This window comes from Myotis lucifugus, unplaced genomic scaffold, assembly GCF_000147115.1.
Source record: "Myotis lucifugus unplaced genomic scaffold, Myoluc2.0 scaffold_370, whole genome shotgun sequence".
NCBI classification, from domain to species: Eukaryota; Metazoa; Chordata; class Mammalia; order Chiroptera; family Vespertilionidae; genus Myotis; species Myotis lucifugus.
The window spans coordinates 573,171-590,367 of NW_005871418.1; the positions used below are offsets into that span (position 1 = coordinate 573,171).

General features: G+C 34.6%; 1 protein-coding gene across 2 annotated transcripts in view; it reads right to left on the reverse strand.

Annotated features, from left to right (window-relative positions):
- Positions 1-17,197, reverse strand: part of DPP10 (dipeptidyl peptidase like 10) — a 478,664-nt gene that overhangs the window by 40,168 nt on the left and 421,299 nt on the right. For both annotated transcript variants that reach the window (XM_006101524.1, XM_023765017.1), the window contains 6 exons: positions 15,930-16,021; positions 15,462-15,509; positions 12,343-12,464; positions 10,871-10,918; positions 1,525-1,620; positions 1,348-1,417 (listed from right to left, as the gene is read on the reverse strand). In XM_006101524.1, coding sequence (XP_006101586.1) covers positions 1,348-1,417; positions 1,525-1,620; positions 10,871-10,918; positions 12,343-12,464; positions 15,462-15,509; positions 15,930-16,021 — 476 coding nt within the window. The remainder of the gene's footprint in view (positions 1-1,347; positions 1,418-1,524; positions 1,621-10,870; positions 10,919-12,342; positions 12,465-15,461; positions 15,510-15,929; positions 16,022-17,197) is intronic.

Genomic DNA, 17,197 nt, shown 5'->3' on the forward strand with positions numbered 1-17,197 from the left:
GTGTGCTAGGCCCTTCATATGATGTATTTCACTTAATCCAAAAGCAGCCTGAAGACAGAGGCTCTATTGCAATGTTTGCTTACATTTGGAGAAACTGAGCCTTATAAGAAGTTAAGTAATGTGCTCAAGGACATACAGCTAGTAATGACAAAAGTGGAATTGGAAGCCAGGCAGTTTGATTCTGCAGACTCAATACTATCCTTGCATCTACTAGTCATAACCAGTAATGTTATTGTCATTTCTATCATTCCTACTGAGCCTCTGATATAACTCTAGACTTCCATAGCAATATACTGGCTGGGTTTTTAATAAGGAAAATAGCATAACTCTCAGGAATACAATGCTACATCAATATCAAATTCATGAACCATTATCTGCTAAGGGCCTTTGTGCCCAATATCACACAGCCACAATATCATCTCACAGAAAGCATGGATTAATTTAATTCTAGAGTCAATTCCATGTTGAGATACCTAATATTCAAGTTTTCTGAGTATGAGAACTATTTCCTGCTGGCCAAGCATCCAGGAAGGAAAACTGATAGGAGTGATATAAGCATAAGCAATGTTTCAGCAATGAAAAGAAATGTTTCCTCCATATTACATAAACAACTGATTAACAACATAGGGCATGATGTTGCAACATGGATGTACCTTAAGGATGTTATGCTATGTGAACCAGTCACTGAAGGGAAAAAACAGCATGATTCCGCTTACAAGGGGTACCTAGTGTAGTCAAACTCATAGCAGACAGTAGACTGGTGGCTGCCAGCGGCTAGGCGGAGGGGAAATGGAAGTTGCTATATGGGTAGCTGGTATCAGTCATGCAAACCAAATACGTTCTACATCTGTTGTGAAACGCTGCGCCTATAGCTAATGATACTGTACTGTGAGCGCAAACATTTAACAAGGTAGATCTCACATTAAGTGTTCTTACTACAATAAAAAATTGCTTTTATGAAGTCAGCATAACTTTGATATGACAAATAAATCCCCAAGAAAGAAACTTATATACCCATCAATAGCATTTAAATAATATATATAATTTGGTTTATGTCTGGTTGAGCAATTGTTAAGCAGACATAAACCAAATCATATATTTCACTATACCCAATAGTAACATTTAGTCCCATTTGGAATGAAAGAAGGACAAAGCAATTACACCTCCTTCCTATTAATGTCTGTGTCTTTGAGGAACTCATACAACTGACAGCTTCCCAGTTAGCTACTCTTCTTCTGGGTTTTTGTTTGTTTGTTTGTTTTAATCAGAATGCTGTCATGTGAGGCTTAAGAAAAATTATAAAATCTTTAGATTCCTTTTTTTTTCAAAAACAAATAAAATACTTACATTATTAACAGAAGAGCATACTTGTTTCGTTCCGTAAAGTCTTTGGGATAGGACAACTGTAAAGGAAGTTCTTTTAAAGAAAGAGCAAAATATTAAAGATGTAGAGTCATTTATATGTAAAACTATAAGATGCAGAGAAAGTTGTTCTTAAATAACGTAGCATGCACAGAACTTTACCATAGTCATCAATATGAACCGTTTTAAATTCTGACTTCACTATCTTCTTCAGGATAGCTTCCTTTAGCTTGGAATTGCTTTCCAATATAAAATATTCTACAAATCAAAAAGGGAGTACAAATTACTAACTGCTGTGTGTTGATCAAGAATCAATGCAACACAACAAATAATTATCCAGCTGTTACACTTGGCAGCATGAGCTAAGCAGTGATGAAATGCTCATAATTTCTCTCCTGGATACTACACCAGTTTTCTCATTGAATTCCAGTGACATTTTCTCCAGTTGCCCCTATACTTGAAATTAGCATTTGCATTTTCAAAATGCTAATCTGATCATGTTCCTACTCTGCTTATTATATGTAAAAGAATACAAAATTATCAAGCATCCAATGCGATGAAATTCAGAAAGCCAAAATTCCAATTCAAAATTCCCAAGCATGCAAAATATCAGAAAAATACCACACATGATGCGTTCCAAATTTAATCAATAGAAATGACCTAGGAATGACACAAATGATATAATGGATAAATAATTATATTTAAACAGATATTATAATTATATTTTATGTGTTTAATAAGATAAGAAAAAATATGAAGCTGTTAAGGAAAAATATGAAAGAAATTTAAAGAGAAGGATACAAATTAAACTTAAAAAAATTTAAAAAGTAAAATCTGAGATACGTGAAAACTATGAGATCTAATGAAACAATACTGGGTGAGATTAATAGCATATTATATACTGCAGAAAAATTCAATGAATCTGACAATGTAGCAAGGGAGCATCTATATATATAAAAGGCTAATATGCTAAGCATCCAACCGTCCGGGTAATGATGTCACGTAGCAACGCACTGCTTCCTCTCCCTAGCGACTAGACTCCTTGCAGTTTCTTCAGCCCAGGAACATGACTTGCTTTATAGCCAGGTGGAAACATTTACTCTTTAACCAAATGTCTGTGAAGCATTTTCCCTTGCCTCATCTCATTTGATCCTCACAGAAGTCTTGGAGTAGGTAGATAGGAGACTCCATGGAATCCTATTTTCTTTTCATTAGCCAGGAAACGGAGATTTAGAAAGCTTAGAAACTTGACCTGACTGAAAAGAAGTAAGAAATGGTGGACCTTGAAAATGACTTCAGGTTTTCTTACTGCCCAAAATATAGTCAAACACTGCTGCAGTTAAATATTTTACCCTTTGTTCTCCCTGCATGATCTACAATAATAATCTGCTTTGTGTTGATATTTGCTGCTGTGTTGCTGACAATTACCTGAAAGAGAAGTTGGGGTGCTTCACAGGGCTGGAAAAAGTTTAGCTAAGTCAGAAAGCAGGTCTAATTAAGCAAGTTTATTCCATATCTATAAAATACTAAGTTGGCTTGCACATAGGTGACACAAATAAAGCCCTCACTGGCACTAATCACACTGATCTGTCATTGTCGATCATGAATTTGGTTGACACTTCTATTATAGAGAAAGGGTGAATAGCAATATTAAAATATTTCTTCTAATTAATTTCCTTTTAATGTGCATGAATTTGTGTACTGGGCCACTAGTATAAAAATGAAAAAAAGAGAGAGGAACAATCATCAAACATGGAGGAGTATGAGTAACTAGCTGGATTTCTCATTGATATATTAAATCTATATACTTATTGGGGATATTTTATCTATTAAAAATAGGCCTTCTAGACCAATTTAATTTCTTTAATTTCTTTCAATAATGCTTGTTTTCATTTTAGGGGACTTACACTTTTTTTGTTAGATTATTATTGAATATTATATGATTTCTGATGTTATTTTAAATAGTATTTTGAATTACTTTTTAATTTTGCATTGCATCATAGTTTATAAAATACCTGGTTTTGTATATTGATCTATATCTGTAACTGTGATACATAGACTCGTTATTTCTAATAGCTGTGTGAGTGGGTGTGGATTTCATATTTTTGTTTATTTTCTGTTTTATTCACAAGTAAGTCTTGTACAAATAAATACAGTTTTTCTACCTATTTATATATTGTTTTCTTCATTTCACTGGCTATGTCCTCTAATACAATGTTGCATAAAGGGGATGAGAGCAGGTATTCTTTACTTTTTCCCAATCTTAGGGGAAAAGCATTCCATAGTTCAACATTAAGTATAATGTCAGTTGTAGTGTTTTTGTGGGTAGCATTACCAAGTTAAGAAGTTTATCTTTTTTCTGAGTTATTAATATTTATTAATATTATTCTTTTCAAATTAATCAATAGCTTTTTAATAAATTATTTGATTTTACAATATTTCATAATGGATTATATTAATTGATTGTTGAATGTTGAAACTACCATGGATTCTCCAAATAATCATAATATGTTATCCTTTTATAAACAGCTTGATTTTAGTTGCTAGTAATTAGTTAAGAAATTTTGTATCTGTATTCATGAATAAAATTGATTTTTATATTTGTAATATCTCTGCTGGATTTGGGATCTGGTTGATGCTATCATTATATTTTCTAAGAGTTTATGTAGGCTTCATATCAATATATTAAATATTTCACAGCATGTACCAGCGAAACTAACTGAAATGGGAGTTTCCTTTGCGGGAAGAATGTTAGCTGTGAATTAAAATTTTTAATAGATAACAGGTTATTAAACATTTTATTTCTTCTTGTTTGATTGTTTAACAACTTATGTCTTTAAAGAAAATTACTTGTTTCATACAAGATGTCAAATTTACTGCCACAAAATTACATGTAATATTCCATAACCATCATTCTAATGTCTTTAGAATCTGTTAACTATTCCATTAATAAAAATGATAATGATTGTATACTTTTCATATGAATCTATCTAGAATTGTATTGATCTTTTGAAAGAAAAATATTTTGGTTTTTACATATGTTTCTCTACTGTTTGTCTATTTTCTATACAATTTATTTCCACTCTTATCTGTATTACTAGTAGCCCTGTACACGAGTCCGTGCACCACTAGCTCGCTGCCGCCCTCCTGTAGCTCTCTGCCCGCTGTCCCACCCTCCTGTGGCTCCCCTGTCCTCCCTCCCCCCAACCCCCTCATTGGCTTGCTGCCCTGTCCCCTCCTGTAGCTCTCCACCACCCGCTGGTTGCTCACTGCCCCACCCTCCTGCTGATCCATTATGCCAGTGGTTCTCAACCTTCCTAATGCCGTGAATCTTTAATACCGTTCCTCATGTTGTGGTGACCCCCAACCATAAAATTACTTTCGTTGCTACTTCATAACTGTAATTTTGCTGCTGTTATGAATCGTAATGTAAATATCTGATATGCAGGGTGTATTTTCATTGTTACAAATTGAACATAATAAAAGCATAGTGATTAATCACAAAAACAATATGTAATTATATAATCAATTATGTGTTTTCAGATGGTCTTAGGCAAACCCTGTGAAAGGGTCATTCGACCCCCAAAGGCATTGAGACCCACAGGTTGAGAACCGCTGCGTTATGCGGTAGGTCGTTACATAATGACCATTTGCATATTACATCTTTATTATATAGGATTTCCTTCCCACAACTTACTTTGTGTTAATTTGCTCTTTTTTTTCTAATTTCTTAAGGTGGAGGCTCAGATGATTGATTTTAAAGTTTTTCTTTCTTATAAACTAACAATTTAGAGGCATGCATTTCTTTCCAATCACAATGTTAGGTAGCCCCAAATTTGGATTAGTTGTGTTTTTATTTTCATTTGGCTCAAAATATTTTTAAATTATTTTTCTCAGTTCTACTTTAATCATGCTGTTTTGTCCTCTGTGAATAGTTTATTTCCCTTAGTATAATGCCCTTAGGGAATGCACATTATTGCCTATAAGCCCTATCCATGCTCTTTATCAATTATTTAGAAATGCATTCTCAGCTTCTTGATTTTTTATTTTGGCTTCGCTTTTATTATTCTAGTTTGAGGTTTTTTTTTTTTTTGTGTGTGTGTTTTTTTTTTCATCTGCATTTTAAACATTTTGCTCTACTGTCTTTAGGTTTACTTTCTTTTAAAGAAAACTCCAGAGTCATTCTTGGCTTTGTTATTATGGATGTAATGTGTGGTTATACTGTTTGTATTTTTGATGATTTAAATTTTTCTTTTTGCCTGTTTTTTTTTCCCCTTCATCGCTGTTTTTCTATTGGGATTTATCCTGCTTAAGGTTGTTGAGCTTTTTATACTTTTCATTACATTTGGATTTGGCCACAGTTTCATCAGGTATTTTTTCATGCTTCCCCTTTCTGACTCCAATTTAAAATATAAATTAACTTAGGCTCTGTTCATTTCTTTCATTTGTTATTTTTTTTCCTCTGTGACTGAAAGTGGCCTCTGATAATGTCTCAAATTCACTGATCTTTTCTCTTGCAGGGTTTAATTTGATTTTAGTACTTTGCAGTGAAGTGTTTTTCAGATATTTTAACTTTCGAATGTTCCTTTAAATCACATATTCTATTGAAAGGAGGTTTTAGGGATGAAATAGGCAGGTTTAGGAAATTTTAAGAATTAAGGGGTCCATGGAAAAAGCACAGGGCTACAGAGCAGCAGAGGGTACATTTCCATAAGATAAGGGAGCTGAGAGCAGCAGAAGGTGTACATTTACAGAATAAAGGAAAGGAAGCCCCTCACTCAGAGAGGGAGGAAAAAAGCCCAGAGGGAATAGGGAAATGATAAGGGAGAAGAAGGAAGGAACCTCAAGTAGTTCAGATGAGGTTTGTGATCTAGAGTTGCGATAGTAACCAATCTAAGGGGGATAGTGATCAATCAGAGGGGATATCAAAGCACAAAGAACTGTAGCCTTTATGAACTATGGAAAAAAGGGACTCAGTAGAACTCTCCCCTCTCCACGTGGGAGTCTGTGGTGGTTTCTCAATAAATTTCCACCTTTGCTATACCACATTTTGTCCGTGGTTTCATTCTTCGACTCCACCTGACAAGAGCCCAGGAACTATCCTGCCTAGAGGAACACCACGTGTTCCAGTACAATTTTCCCGTATTACTATTTTTCTCACTATGTTAACTCTTTCTTGATATTTTTAAACATATTTATAATAGCAGATTGATTGAATTTTCCCTGGTTCCATTATCTCTGACATTTCTGAATCCATTTCTATTCACTGGCCAGTTTTCCTAGTTGTGAGTCATATATTCTGGCTTCCTCACATAGCCAGGAATGTTTGATTAGATTCTGACCTTTCTGATGTTAACATTGAGTTATGTATTTTGCTCTGTTCTTTGAAAAATCATTGGGCTTTGTTCTTTCTGGCAGATGTTTTAGGCTCTTTGCCGGTCAGGTGTATTATTCCAAATAATCTTATTCAGTGTAGGTTTAAGTGACCTTTGCTATGTGGATGGTTTGGTTCTACTGCTAAAGCCAGCTTCTTCTGGGATCTCTAAGGTTACAGTATCCTGCCTGGTTGGAAGTAGGACATATTCCAGCACCGTGTGAGCTCTGAACTCCCAGGTTCAGAGAGCATCTTCCTCTGCATGCTTTCAGGCATTCTCAGCAGCAGACTCAGGAGAACCCTGCAGCCCTAAGCATTTAGCTAAGGTCCCTTCTCCCTGGCTCTTCTTCCTCTCCCGTGTGTTTTCACCTCCCCACTTACTAAAAGCTTCAACCTTTCTCAACTTAGATTTCTATCTCCATTCTTACTCTCCAATAACATACTGATAATTTCTCATGGTTTTTCTTTACTACCAAATATCAATAGAAAAAAATAAAGCTAATTATATGCAAACTAATTGCATGCGTATAGGAGCAGTTGAGACATTTTCACTCTAAATCAAAGGCCATTATTTATTCATAAAATAAAATTCATTCGTGATCACAGGAAAATAAATTATATTTAGGAAAAATATATAGAAACTTTTAAAGCCATTTTCATTCCAATTTTAGTATATGTGCTGCCGAAGCAAGCACGTAAAGCCATTTTCAAAATATTAAGAGCAGAGAGAATTTTTTTGACAAATTCAGAAAATATGCTTAATATACATTTTTTGTAAAACATTGTGAAGAGAAGGAAGTGTTAAGACAACTTTAAGTGCAGGATTGAGGAGAAAAGAGAAGACCATGAGAACAGAAAATTGCGAAGGAGAAAGAAAGGACATATGGAAAAGTAGAAGCATGAAGTGCGATGAGAAGAAAGATGGAATAGGAAGAAAGGAAAAACAAAGGAAAGACAAAAATAAGTGTAAAAAAAAGAATTGTATATGCAAAATAAAGAAGGAAGATAAACTATTTAAAAAGGAAAGAGGACAACAGTAACGTGAAGCAAAAGAACTTTTGAAATATTAATGTAAAAATTTACACATTTATACCTTGTCTCAAGTCACTGAGCATTTTAATGAAGGGCTTCTTTTTCATCATAAAAGATATATAGGAGAACACTCAAGAAGAAAGAGCAAAAAATGAAAATAAAATAAAAATAAAAATCACCTGGAAGGCTGCCAGGTAGATGCAAGAATTTTATTTAGCATTTGTAAATATTTTCTTCCTGAGAACTTCTATTCATTTTCAAATAGTTTTGTTCAAGTGGCATAAACATGTGGACTTCTTAATCACTTAGACATGTGACTTAAACATTCTTAGAGCCCTGGCAGGTTTGGCTCAGTGGATAGAGCTTTGGCCTATGGACTTAAGGTTCCAGGTTTAATTTCGGTCAGGGCACGTGCCCGGGTTGCTCATAGCAGTTAGACATTTATATAACTTACAAAAGTGTTTCCGCAATAATTCTGGTACCCCCATGACACCATGCATAGTTATTACAGCACAGGGAATATTCCCTATGCTCTACATTCTGGGACTCCTTTGTAACTACCAATTTTTTTCTTCCTCCCTTCATCTTTTTCACCCAGCCCCCCAGTCCCCTCCCAACATGCTTTTTATCCTAATGGGAAACTAATGGCAACTCTATTAGAATAATTTTATAAAATGTTAATAAAAGACTATTAACAAATATGTGGACAATGGGCAGAGGATCACAAGAACTGGTGCAATGACCCAGGGCTGGTACGACAGTGGCTAGGTCTGCAGATGAAGGGGAGAGAGCAGTTATTTGAAGATGTTTGTATGAAAGTTCCACAGTGACCTCTAGCCAGGAGTTGTAGCAACCTGAGCGACCCCCACAGGGATAAGGCTGGAGGAATAGCTACGCCAGAATCATTTTCTCATACCATATGATCTCACTAATATGTGGAATCTAACAAACAAAATAAACTGACAAAATGGAAGCATGGATTCACGGAACAGACTGACCAGCGCCCAAGGGGAGGTGGGTGAGGTTGACTGGATGAAGAAGGCGAAGGGATTAGCTAAAGAACATCTATGCATACCTCATGGGAAAGGACAATAATTTGGTGAAGGCCAAGGGGTGGGGAGGTGGGGGTGGGTGGAGTGAGCAAAGAGGGGGGAAAAGGGGGGGACACCTGCAATATGTCAACATGAAACAATTTAATAATTTTTTTTAAATCACTTTCTCCTTTCTTCAGCCACCTACGGGATTCACTTCACTTTAGCTGAATTCAATTGGCATCCAAATTACAATAGAACCTAAGTCATCCATACACACTATTTCTGGGATAGAGACCAGAGGAGAGCAAAGCAGAGTTAAGAGTGGTCTGGAAGGAAAAATGGAAGATATTCAGCACACTAACGCATATTCCATTAAGGTTTATTTATAAATTCTTCTCTTTTGCTATTTATATATACTTTTCCACTATCATCAATAGCCCTGTTATAATTTTCTCTAGAGTTATTAACTATTAAAAAGAAAAAAACTGAATAAATAGATATAAAAGACTTAAGGCTTATAATTTTTATGATTTATTAAAAATATTTGCTATAATTTATATTTCTACCAGGAAGTTAAGAGATTCTTCATTATATCCTCATTAGCAATGCAAATTTTTGATGTTATTAATTTGTTAGAAAAAATTACACAGCAGCATTTTACTTTGCATTTCTTTGGTAACTATGGGTTTAAAGGTTTTCTATGTTTATTTAAAAATTTTATTTGTTTTTAATTTCAATTTTCTTTTACGCCATGTTCTACTTCATGTGGACCCAAAATGAGTTATTAATGCCACAGTAGTGTAACAAAGACTAACCAGAAGATTTATTTTGTTACAGTTGAATGTACATTTCATCTTAATAATTGTCTTTTGAAGGGAAATTTAATCACCAGACCATGTTCACAGCCCCTTTTTATTTTTCATGACTAGTACAAAAGGTCTTCCTCTGTTCTCTAAAATTGACATTTATAATTCAACATTGCATTTTTTTATGCCTTCATCTTCTTTAAGTCTAGGCATTTCAGTAAAACTCCTACTTAATATATAAGTATGTGAGGTGAGAGACAAAAACACAATCGAACAAGGTGTCATCATGTAGCAGTGATTACAAACCCTGTGCTGGAGTCAGACTATCACATTTGATTCCTGGCTCTGGCACCTACTAGTATGACTCTAGCCAAGTTATTTAACCTCTCTGACTCAATTTCCTCGTCTGTAAAATAGAGTAATAACATTAACTATTACAAGAGGTGTTCTGAGGGTTAAATAAAATAATAAATATAAGCCTAATTTGTTAGATTATAGTATCCTACAGTAAATTATTAGAGCATAAGATTATTGATTAAATAAAAATGTTAAACTGGAAGAAGGTAAATAAATATGGAAAAAAGTAAGAAGAATGGGTGGCAGGCAGCAATCTGGCTATTCATTTTTAAGATTAGCTCAACCATGGATTTACTTGAGCACTCTACTTAAAGTTCTTAAACATATTGCCCTTGTCTTACCAACAATGTACATCCAGCCTCTGTCATATGGCTTGTTAAATTATGTGCTCACTCAATAAATGATGAACAGTTGAATAAATATATTAAACAATAAATGAATATATATAAAACTAGAAATCCATGAATATATGGAACAAATAGAATAGAAATATAAATAATATGTTTTTATTAATTTCCCCAGAAGTACCAGTACAAAAAATGTGTTGCTCTAGAGGAATAATTTATATGAGGCCAAGAAAAATGAACCCAGAGTACAAAGGGGATAGTAGAATGAAATACTATACTTAAAGGAGCCTCATCAACCCCTCTCATTTAATATAGACACAGTAGACACCCTATTTCAGGCATATAAGATCCAACTCCAGTTGCAACATGGCTCAATCCACTTGCCTTACTGTTTCCTTTACATACACAGGTCTAGTTGATGGTGCCTACACAGCTTTCCCCATGCTGGGAACTCTTCTGAAGAAGGTTCTAAAGAGTATGGCACTCAGAATGAATAATATAATACCTAAGACCAGCACCAACCATGACTATTTTGTATTGCTGTGTTCATGTACTTACTTGCTGGGTTGTCCGTGCTATGTAGGCTGACCATTGGGACCCCTGGACCTGGGTTTAAAAAATATATGTATAAACATTTAAAAAAAATTTAAGTAGTAATTACTGATAAGGCTACATAGTGAAACAGAAATAAGTCCACTAGATTTCATTCCTTTCTATGGATATTTTATTCAGAAAATAAGAACATAGGGTGAAATAAACTATTTGTATAGGTTAATTTTAAGATTCCCCCTTATCCAAAATGCCCCATGCATCCATATTTCTATGGTTTTAAGCCAATATTATGTGCCTTGCTCTCTCTTTCTCTAGTCTTTTATAGATTAGTCACAGATATTCAGAAAGCTGGTTCATGACCCTTGACTTCTCCATCATCTGCTCAAGCAAGATTAAATTCTATTTACCCAGTCAGCCAAGAAAGAAAGAACCCCTGCCTATTAGAATTATTTCATCCCCAAGATAAATAAAAATTAGAGCTGATTATATACTAATTTTTAAAATATGTTAACTGGAATCACTAATTATTTCAAACATACTAGTTAATTCAGGTGTAACCATAAGAAACTTTTCTTCTATGATTCGATAGAGATGAATTAGGAAACTATCTAGAGGTCTAATGGTTTTTCCCTGGTGACATCAAACAAGTACTTTTCTTTTTTGATTACTTCATTTCAGACATCAAGAGTAAAATTAATTTAAATGAGTAAGTGTTGGTTCATTCCTCATGTTGTCTTAAAACAGGACAGCCTAGGTGCCAGCTGAACCAGTAGCACTCAATTGATAATACTATAGTATAAGACAGTGGTCGGCAAACTGCGGCTCGAGAGCCACATGCGGCTCTTTGGCCCCTTGAGTGTGGCCACGAAGTTTCAACCGCACTGTACTGTGCGCCCGCACATGGCATTTTGTGGAAGAGCCATACTCAAGGGGCCGCAGTTTGCCGACCACTGGTATCAGAGAACATGTCTCCCATTTCATCTCTGGGAAATACAGTGTCCTCTTAAAGGGACAATGATTTCTATCAATATAACCTAGCGATATCATGGCCCTATCAAAGACTATACTAATTACAGGTAGAGTAAATAATTGGGGTGAGTGTAATATGTCAGAATTGAAAGGGACCAGACCCAGAAAATTAAATTTCTGTATATCCTAAATATTTTAACAACTTAGCCATTATTTTTATGACTATTGTTTTTCTAAATATAGCTAAATTACTTTATTATTGTGGCATGACTTTTTAAAATCGTTCATGTTTAAATAGTCCTTTCTGATTGTGTGTATTTACTCTCCAATCCTATTTCTAAATGAAGTTTATGAATATAATTTGTGTCACAGTAAATCCATAATTTATAACTTAAAAACATATATTAAGAAAAAGTCATATAACTAGAGAATAATAGTTATTAATGATAGTAATAGATGCTGGCCATATAAAATCAATAAAATAAACTGTATCAGAAATCATCTGTTACCTTCACAGAGTAATAAGAAATGTTGATTCATGGGACTAAAACTGGCATCAAAATATGTGCATTGTTCTTTCATAAAATCACATGAAATGCATCGACGATTCAATAATCCTTCGGTAGATGCACTGGGGGGAAAAGCACACGTTAGAAATGCTACCGTTCCAGGTACTTGATTGTGTGGCCTCTATATTTTAACGTCAACATTAACAGAGGAGCTCCAGCATTACTTACATTGAGGTTCCTTATAAATTATGACTTGCCATACAAATGAAAGTCAATTTCCATTCCTAATGTTAACACGTGGACATTTTTCTTCTCTGTAACAAAATTAAAACTATGTACTCCTGTATGTATGTATGTATGCTTATAAATAAAGAATCTAATTTCCACAGAACTCAATAAAACTTATTCTTTACTGCATTTCTCTACAGGTATTTCTTGGTAAAGTCTTAAAAGTAATTGCCCATAAAGACTAACATAAAGTCATCAATAAACGTTCATTGAAAGAACTAATAAATGTTTTCACATATCATACACAAAAAAACAAGATCATTATTTATTCAATGCGACACTCTAATAATTGGAATTTAATATTAGTGTGAAATTTTTTCCCACTAAGTATGTGCCATGAATTTTTTGGTAAAGAAAGTTATTTTATATATATATAGTTAAAATCATACATATTTTGCAACATCAGGGGGATAAGTAAAAAGAAAAATCAATCATCTTTTTATATTACAAATAGTGGTGCTTAAGGTCAGAGGGGTTGAGCTATATCTCCAAGGTTAAATTTCATATCTAGAATCATTTATTTTTTAAATAGAGATGAATCATAAATTATCTATGCTAATAGGTAAAACACTGTTGATAATACATTTAATAAAATTTTATTTGACAAAAAATTCAATTTTATTTTGAAACAAAACATGATTTGGGCTATGCAGTTGGAAATGAATCATGGTCATGCTGCTTTTGATGTGTAATATGCTGCAGGCATGGGGCTGGGGGCAGGGACAGGGTGTTGATGTGGCATCAGAAGCACAGAAGCAATTAAGTACAGTTCACAGAGTCATGTTTCAAAGCTGAAGCAATCTGAGCTCATCATAACCCAAACATTCCTTTACTAGTAAAGGTGATTAATATACACTAGGCACTTAAACACAGTAGCCAGTTTCACCTTATGAGATATATATATATATATATATATATATATATATATATATATATATATATATAAATTTGCCATTTTAAAGTGTATATTTCAATGTCATTAATTACATTCACAATGTTGTGCAACCATCACTACAGAGAGATTAATAATGTGTACTATTCACACTCAGGTATATAGTGACATAACTAGAATTTAAAACCTTTACTCTCGACTCCATATAACTTTTCAGATCCAGGTTCCCGAGAGGTTTATGTTGGTATTTTCTCATAATTTAGACCCTGAAATTATTGAAATAAGAAATGCAAATTGTAAGATCAAATGGTAACACTGAATCTGGTAGCAGTGCTGGTTCTGCAGAGGTGTCTAATCCCATAAATTGTCAGCCAATGAGTATTTTTATGGCCTGGACAAGACATTGATTGAGTTTTCTGGATTAAACACTAACATTATCTTACAGTCAAGCCAACTGGCATTTGATGATCTGTTTAAGGGGAAATTTATTGGTACTACATTTTCTTTATAGCACAGCGTGCTATGCTAGCACCAGTCACAGAGAGATTGACTCTTCTGCCTCAGTCACTACAGAGATAAGTCAAGCACACAAATCTAAGGAGTCATTGTGATTCAAATCACATTTTAGGCTAATAATGGGAAGAGGAATGGAGGGAATTCCATTGGCTCAACCTGGCCAAGTCTAATCTTCTGAAACTAATTTTTCCTTTAGGACTTTTATAAAATGGGAAAATAAAATACTGGTCAAGTATTTCCACATCTTAAAGGATTGCTCATGACTGCCAATACCAATCATAGTATAAGTTTCAAGGAAGATAAGCTTCAGGTAACCAAAAAAGAAAAAAAAAGTGACCAGTACTTTATTGAAGACATCTGAACCCAAGTTAGAATCAGTGTCTTTAAATAAACAGTTAACTGTTCTTCCTTTGAAAGTCATTAGGATTGAGACTATGGCTTCTAGACTCTAAGAGAAAAGACAATATGACATATTGGAAGGGGTGATAGAAAGGCAAGGCTTGCTTCAGATAAAAGCAATATGCGCATAAATGAGAGCATATGGGTGAAATAGAGGGAGTTAGAGCATTTTAAACATGTATTTTTACCCTCAAAGGAAAGTCTAGGCTACTTGGTAAGAATCAGTGGTGACACTTCTTCAAACATGATGAATTTCCACTGAGAAAATGCCATGGCAGTTTTGACACTTTAAAACTGTGAAATGGAAATTAGAAAGTATATATAAAGTCTAGAATTAATAATTTGCTTGCCAGACAAAAATAGCAGTCATTCTTGTGAGGTCCTGCTGAAAGCTTTCTGAGTGAAGAGGCATTTCGATACTACATGGGAATGACCTTAAGCCCCTTTTATGAATAGAGCTTTCCACTTGGGAAAATTGGCAGATGGAAATATGCCCCATCCATTGCTTTATGTTGGTAAACAACAAGCAGTACTGGCTTAAATAACCTTAATGGATTGTGCACACTATGTGGGGGGTGGTGGGGAGAGAAACTTGCACTGGATCCAGTCTATAAGTGCTCACAATGCTTTCTTTTGTTCAGAAATAAGCTGCATGTGTACAATATTAACACACTGAAAATGCAAAATGAGGCTTATTAGAAGAAAGGCCAGTGGTGAAATATGTGAATGCCTGTGATGATGGTGGTTAAGAGAACCAAGCCTCAGAAAAAAAAATATTTTGAGACTGTAGAAGCAGGTGAGATAAAAAAATAAGGAGCAGCAATATTGTCTGCACTCCGGTTCTAACCTTGAGGATCATAAAGGTCAGGGCTGAGGGACTGGACCAAGAGTGTGAAGGTCATGCAGAGTTGGCTCTCCCCAAGCCACGTCAAAAAAAACCTCCAGAATTTTTCATCCTCTCATTAAGCTGTATAATGGACATGGAGAAATCAACCTGTATAGAGAGAGATCCTACACTGCTTACCTGTACAGCTGCCTCCCTCTGGGGGAAAACTCCGTGCTCAGAAAGTAACTGCCCAGGAAAGAAAACAGCACAAGCATCAGGCACAAATCAACATTTTTACACTGTCCAGAATATAGAAGAGCTTTTTTGTGATTAACCACAGAACTTTGATACAGGACTTTGATCCATTTGGGAAATATATACTTTTTCTTAAAATATTATCACAGTTTTTATGATCTCTCTCAATCTCTCTGCGTATGGGTGTGTGCATGTGTGTGTGTGTGTGTGTGTGTGTGTGTGTGTGTGTGTGTAAGTGTCTATATAAGTGTCTCTGCAGGTGATTGATAGAGAGAGTCTTTAAAGAAAAGGTTGCTACATGGCCAAGTTATTTGGACTAGCACCACAGTTGGCAAAACATAAATCTGGCAGAAAATACTGCAGTTGACAACCCTGACTTCTAACCTGACTACAGAACCAAAACATGCTCACATTTTTTGAGTAGTTTCATCGTATGCCAAGATCTTTATCACTTCCCAGTTTCCTGATGTTAGATGCCGCATGGTTATTTGCTCACTTTTACTCTGCAAACAAATAGAAAAGATTAATTATTTTTAAGATTTAAAGAGTATCTCTCTGGTCAACAAAAAAGTCATAACTGCCTGTGTTACTTCTAATTCTTTAATTCTCACTAACATTCAGTTTCTCATTTACCACCGAACCAATGCACTCACATTTATATAAACATAGGCCCTAGGAGGGTAGTGCCTTTATTCTTATGCTGCAGGAAAAGCATTGAGAAGGTACCTCTAGCTGAGGATCCCCTGTGCATCCTCTGGTCATAGGCTGTCATCTTGGCATTTGGGACAGACATAGGACTTTGATAAGTCTCAACTAAATGATTGACAGCTGTGAGGTATGGACACCTTTAAATAAAACATTTCAGGACAAACTTTATTCCAAATAAATACTAAGGGTTGTATACTTTTGACCTTCACATCGTGTGCTATTTTAAATCAATAATTTATTTCTGAGAATAACCCAGGTTGATGCTTATAGCCATAGTTTACTTTCATTGTTACATGGTATTTTATTTTCTATTTACATAGCATAATTTATTTGTTGCTTTTTTTTTACAGTTGAGTGTTTCCAAATTTTTGCTTTTTAAAACAAGTTGCCTAAAACAGTTTTATTAATGTCTCCTGATGGCCATAGCAGGGCTTTCTTGAGACAAACAATAAGAAATGGGATTCCCCAGCAGAGGATATAATTAACGTCTTCTGCTCAACTGGCTAGTGACAAAATATTTTCCAAAGTTAGAGTCTACCAGCAATACAAGTTTCTGCTGCTCCACATCATTCTCACTTCTGCACCAACAGTTCATTTCATCAGGCTATTTTTTTTCAAACTAATGAGTATGAAATTTTAACTCATTTGTTTTGTTTTTATTGAGCAAATATTCAGACCTACAGAAGGTTGAATGAATAGTAGATGAGTACTCATACAATCCTTACCTAGATTTAGCAAAAGTTAACTTTTGAATATATGCCCTCACTTCTTTTTGTTTGTTTGTTTGCTGAATCATTTGGTGGTAATACATATCAGGCTATTTCAGCTCTAAATACTTTAATATACATCTCTCAAGATTAAAAATATTTTCTAATATAAGCAAATTGCATATCACATCCATGAATATTCACGTTTGTATAACCTAAATACATTAAATACATGTCCTATACTCTAATTTTCATAACTGATCC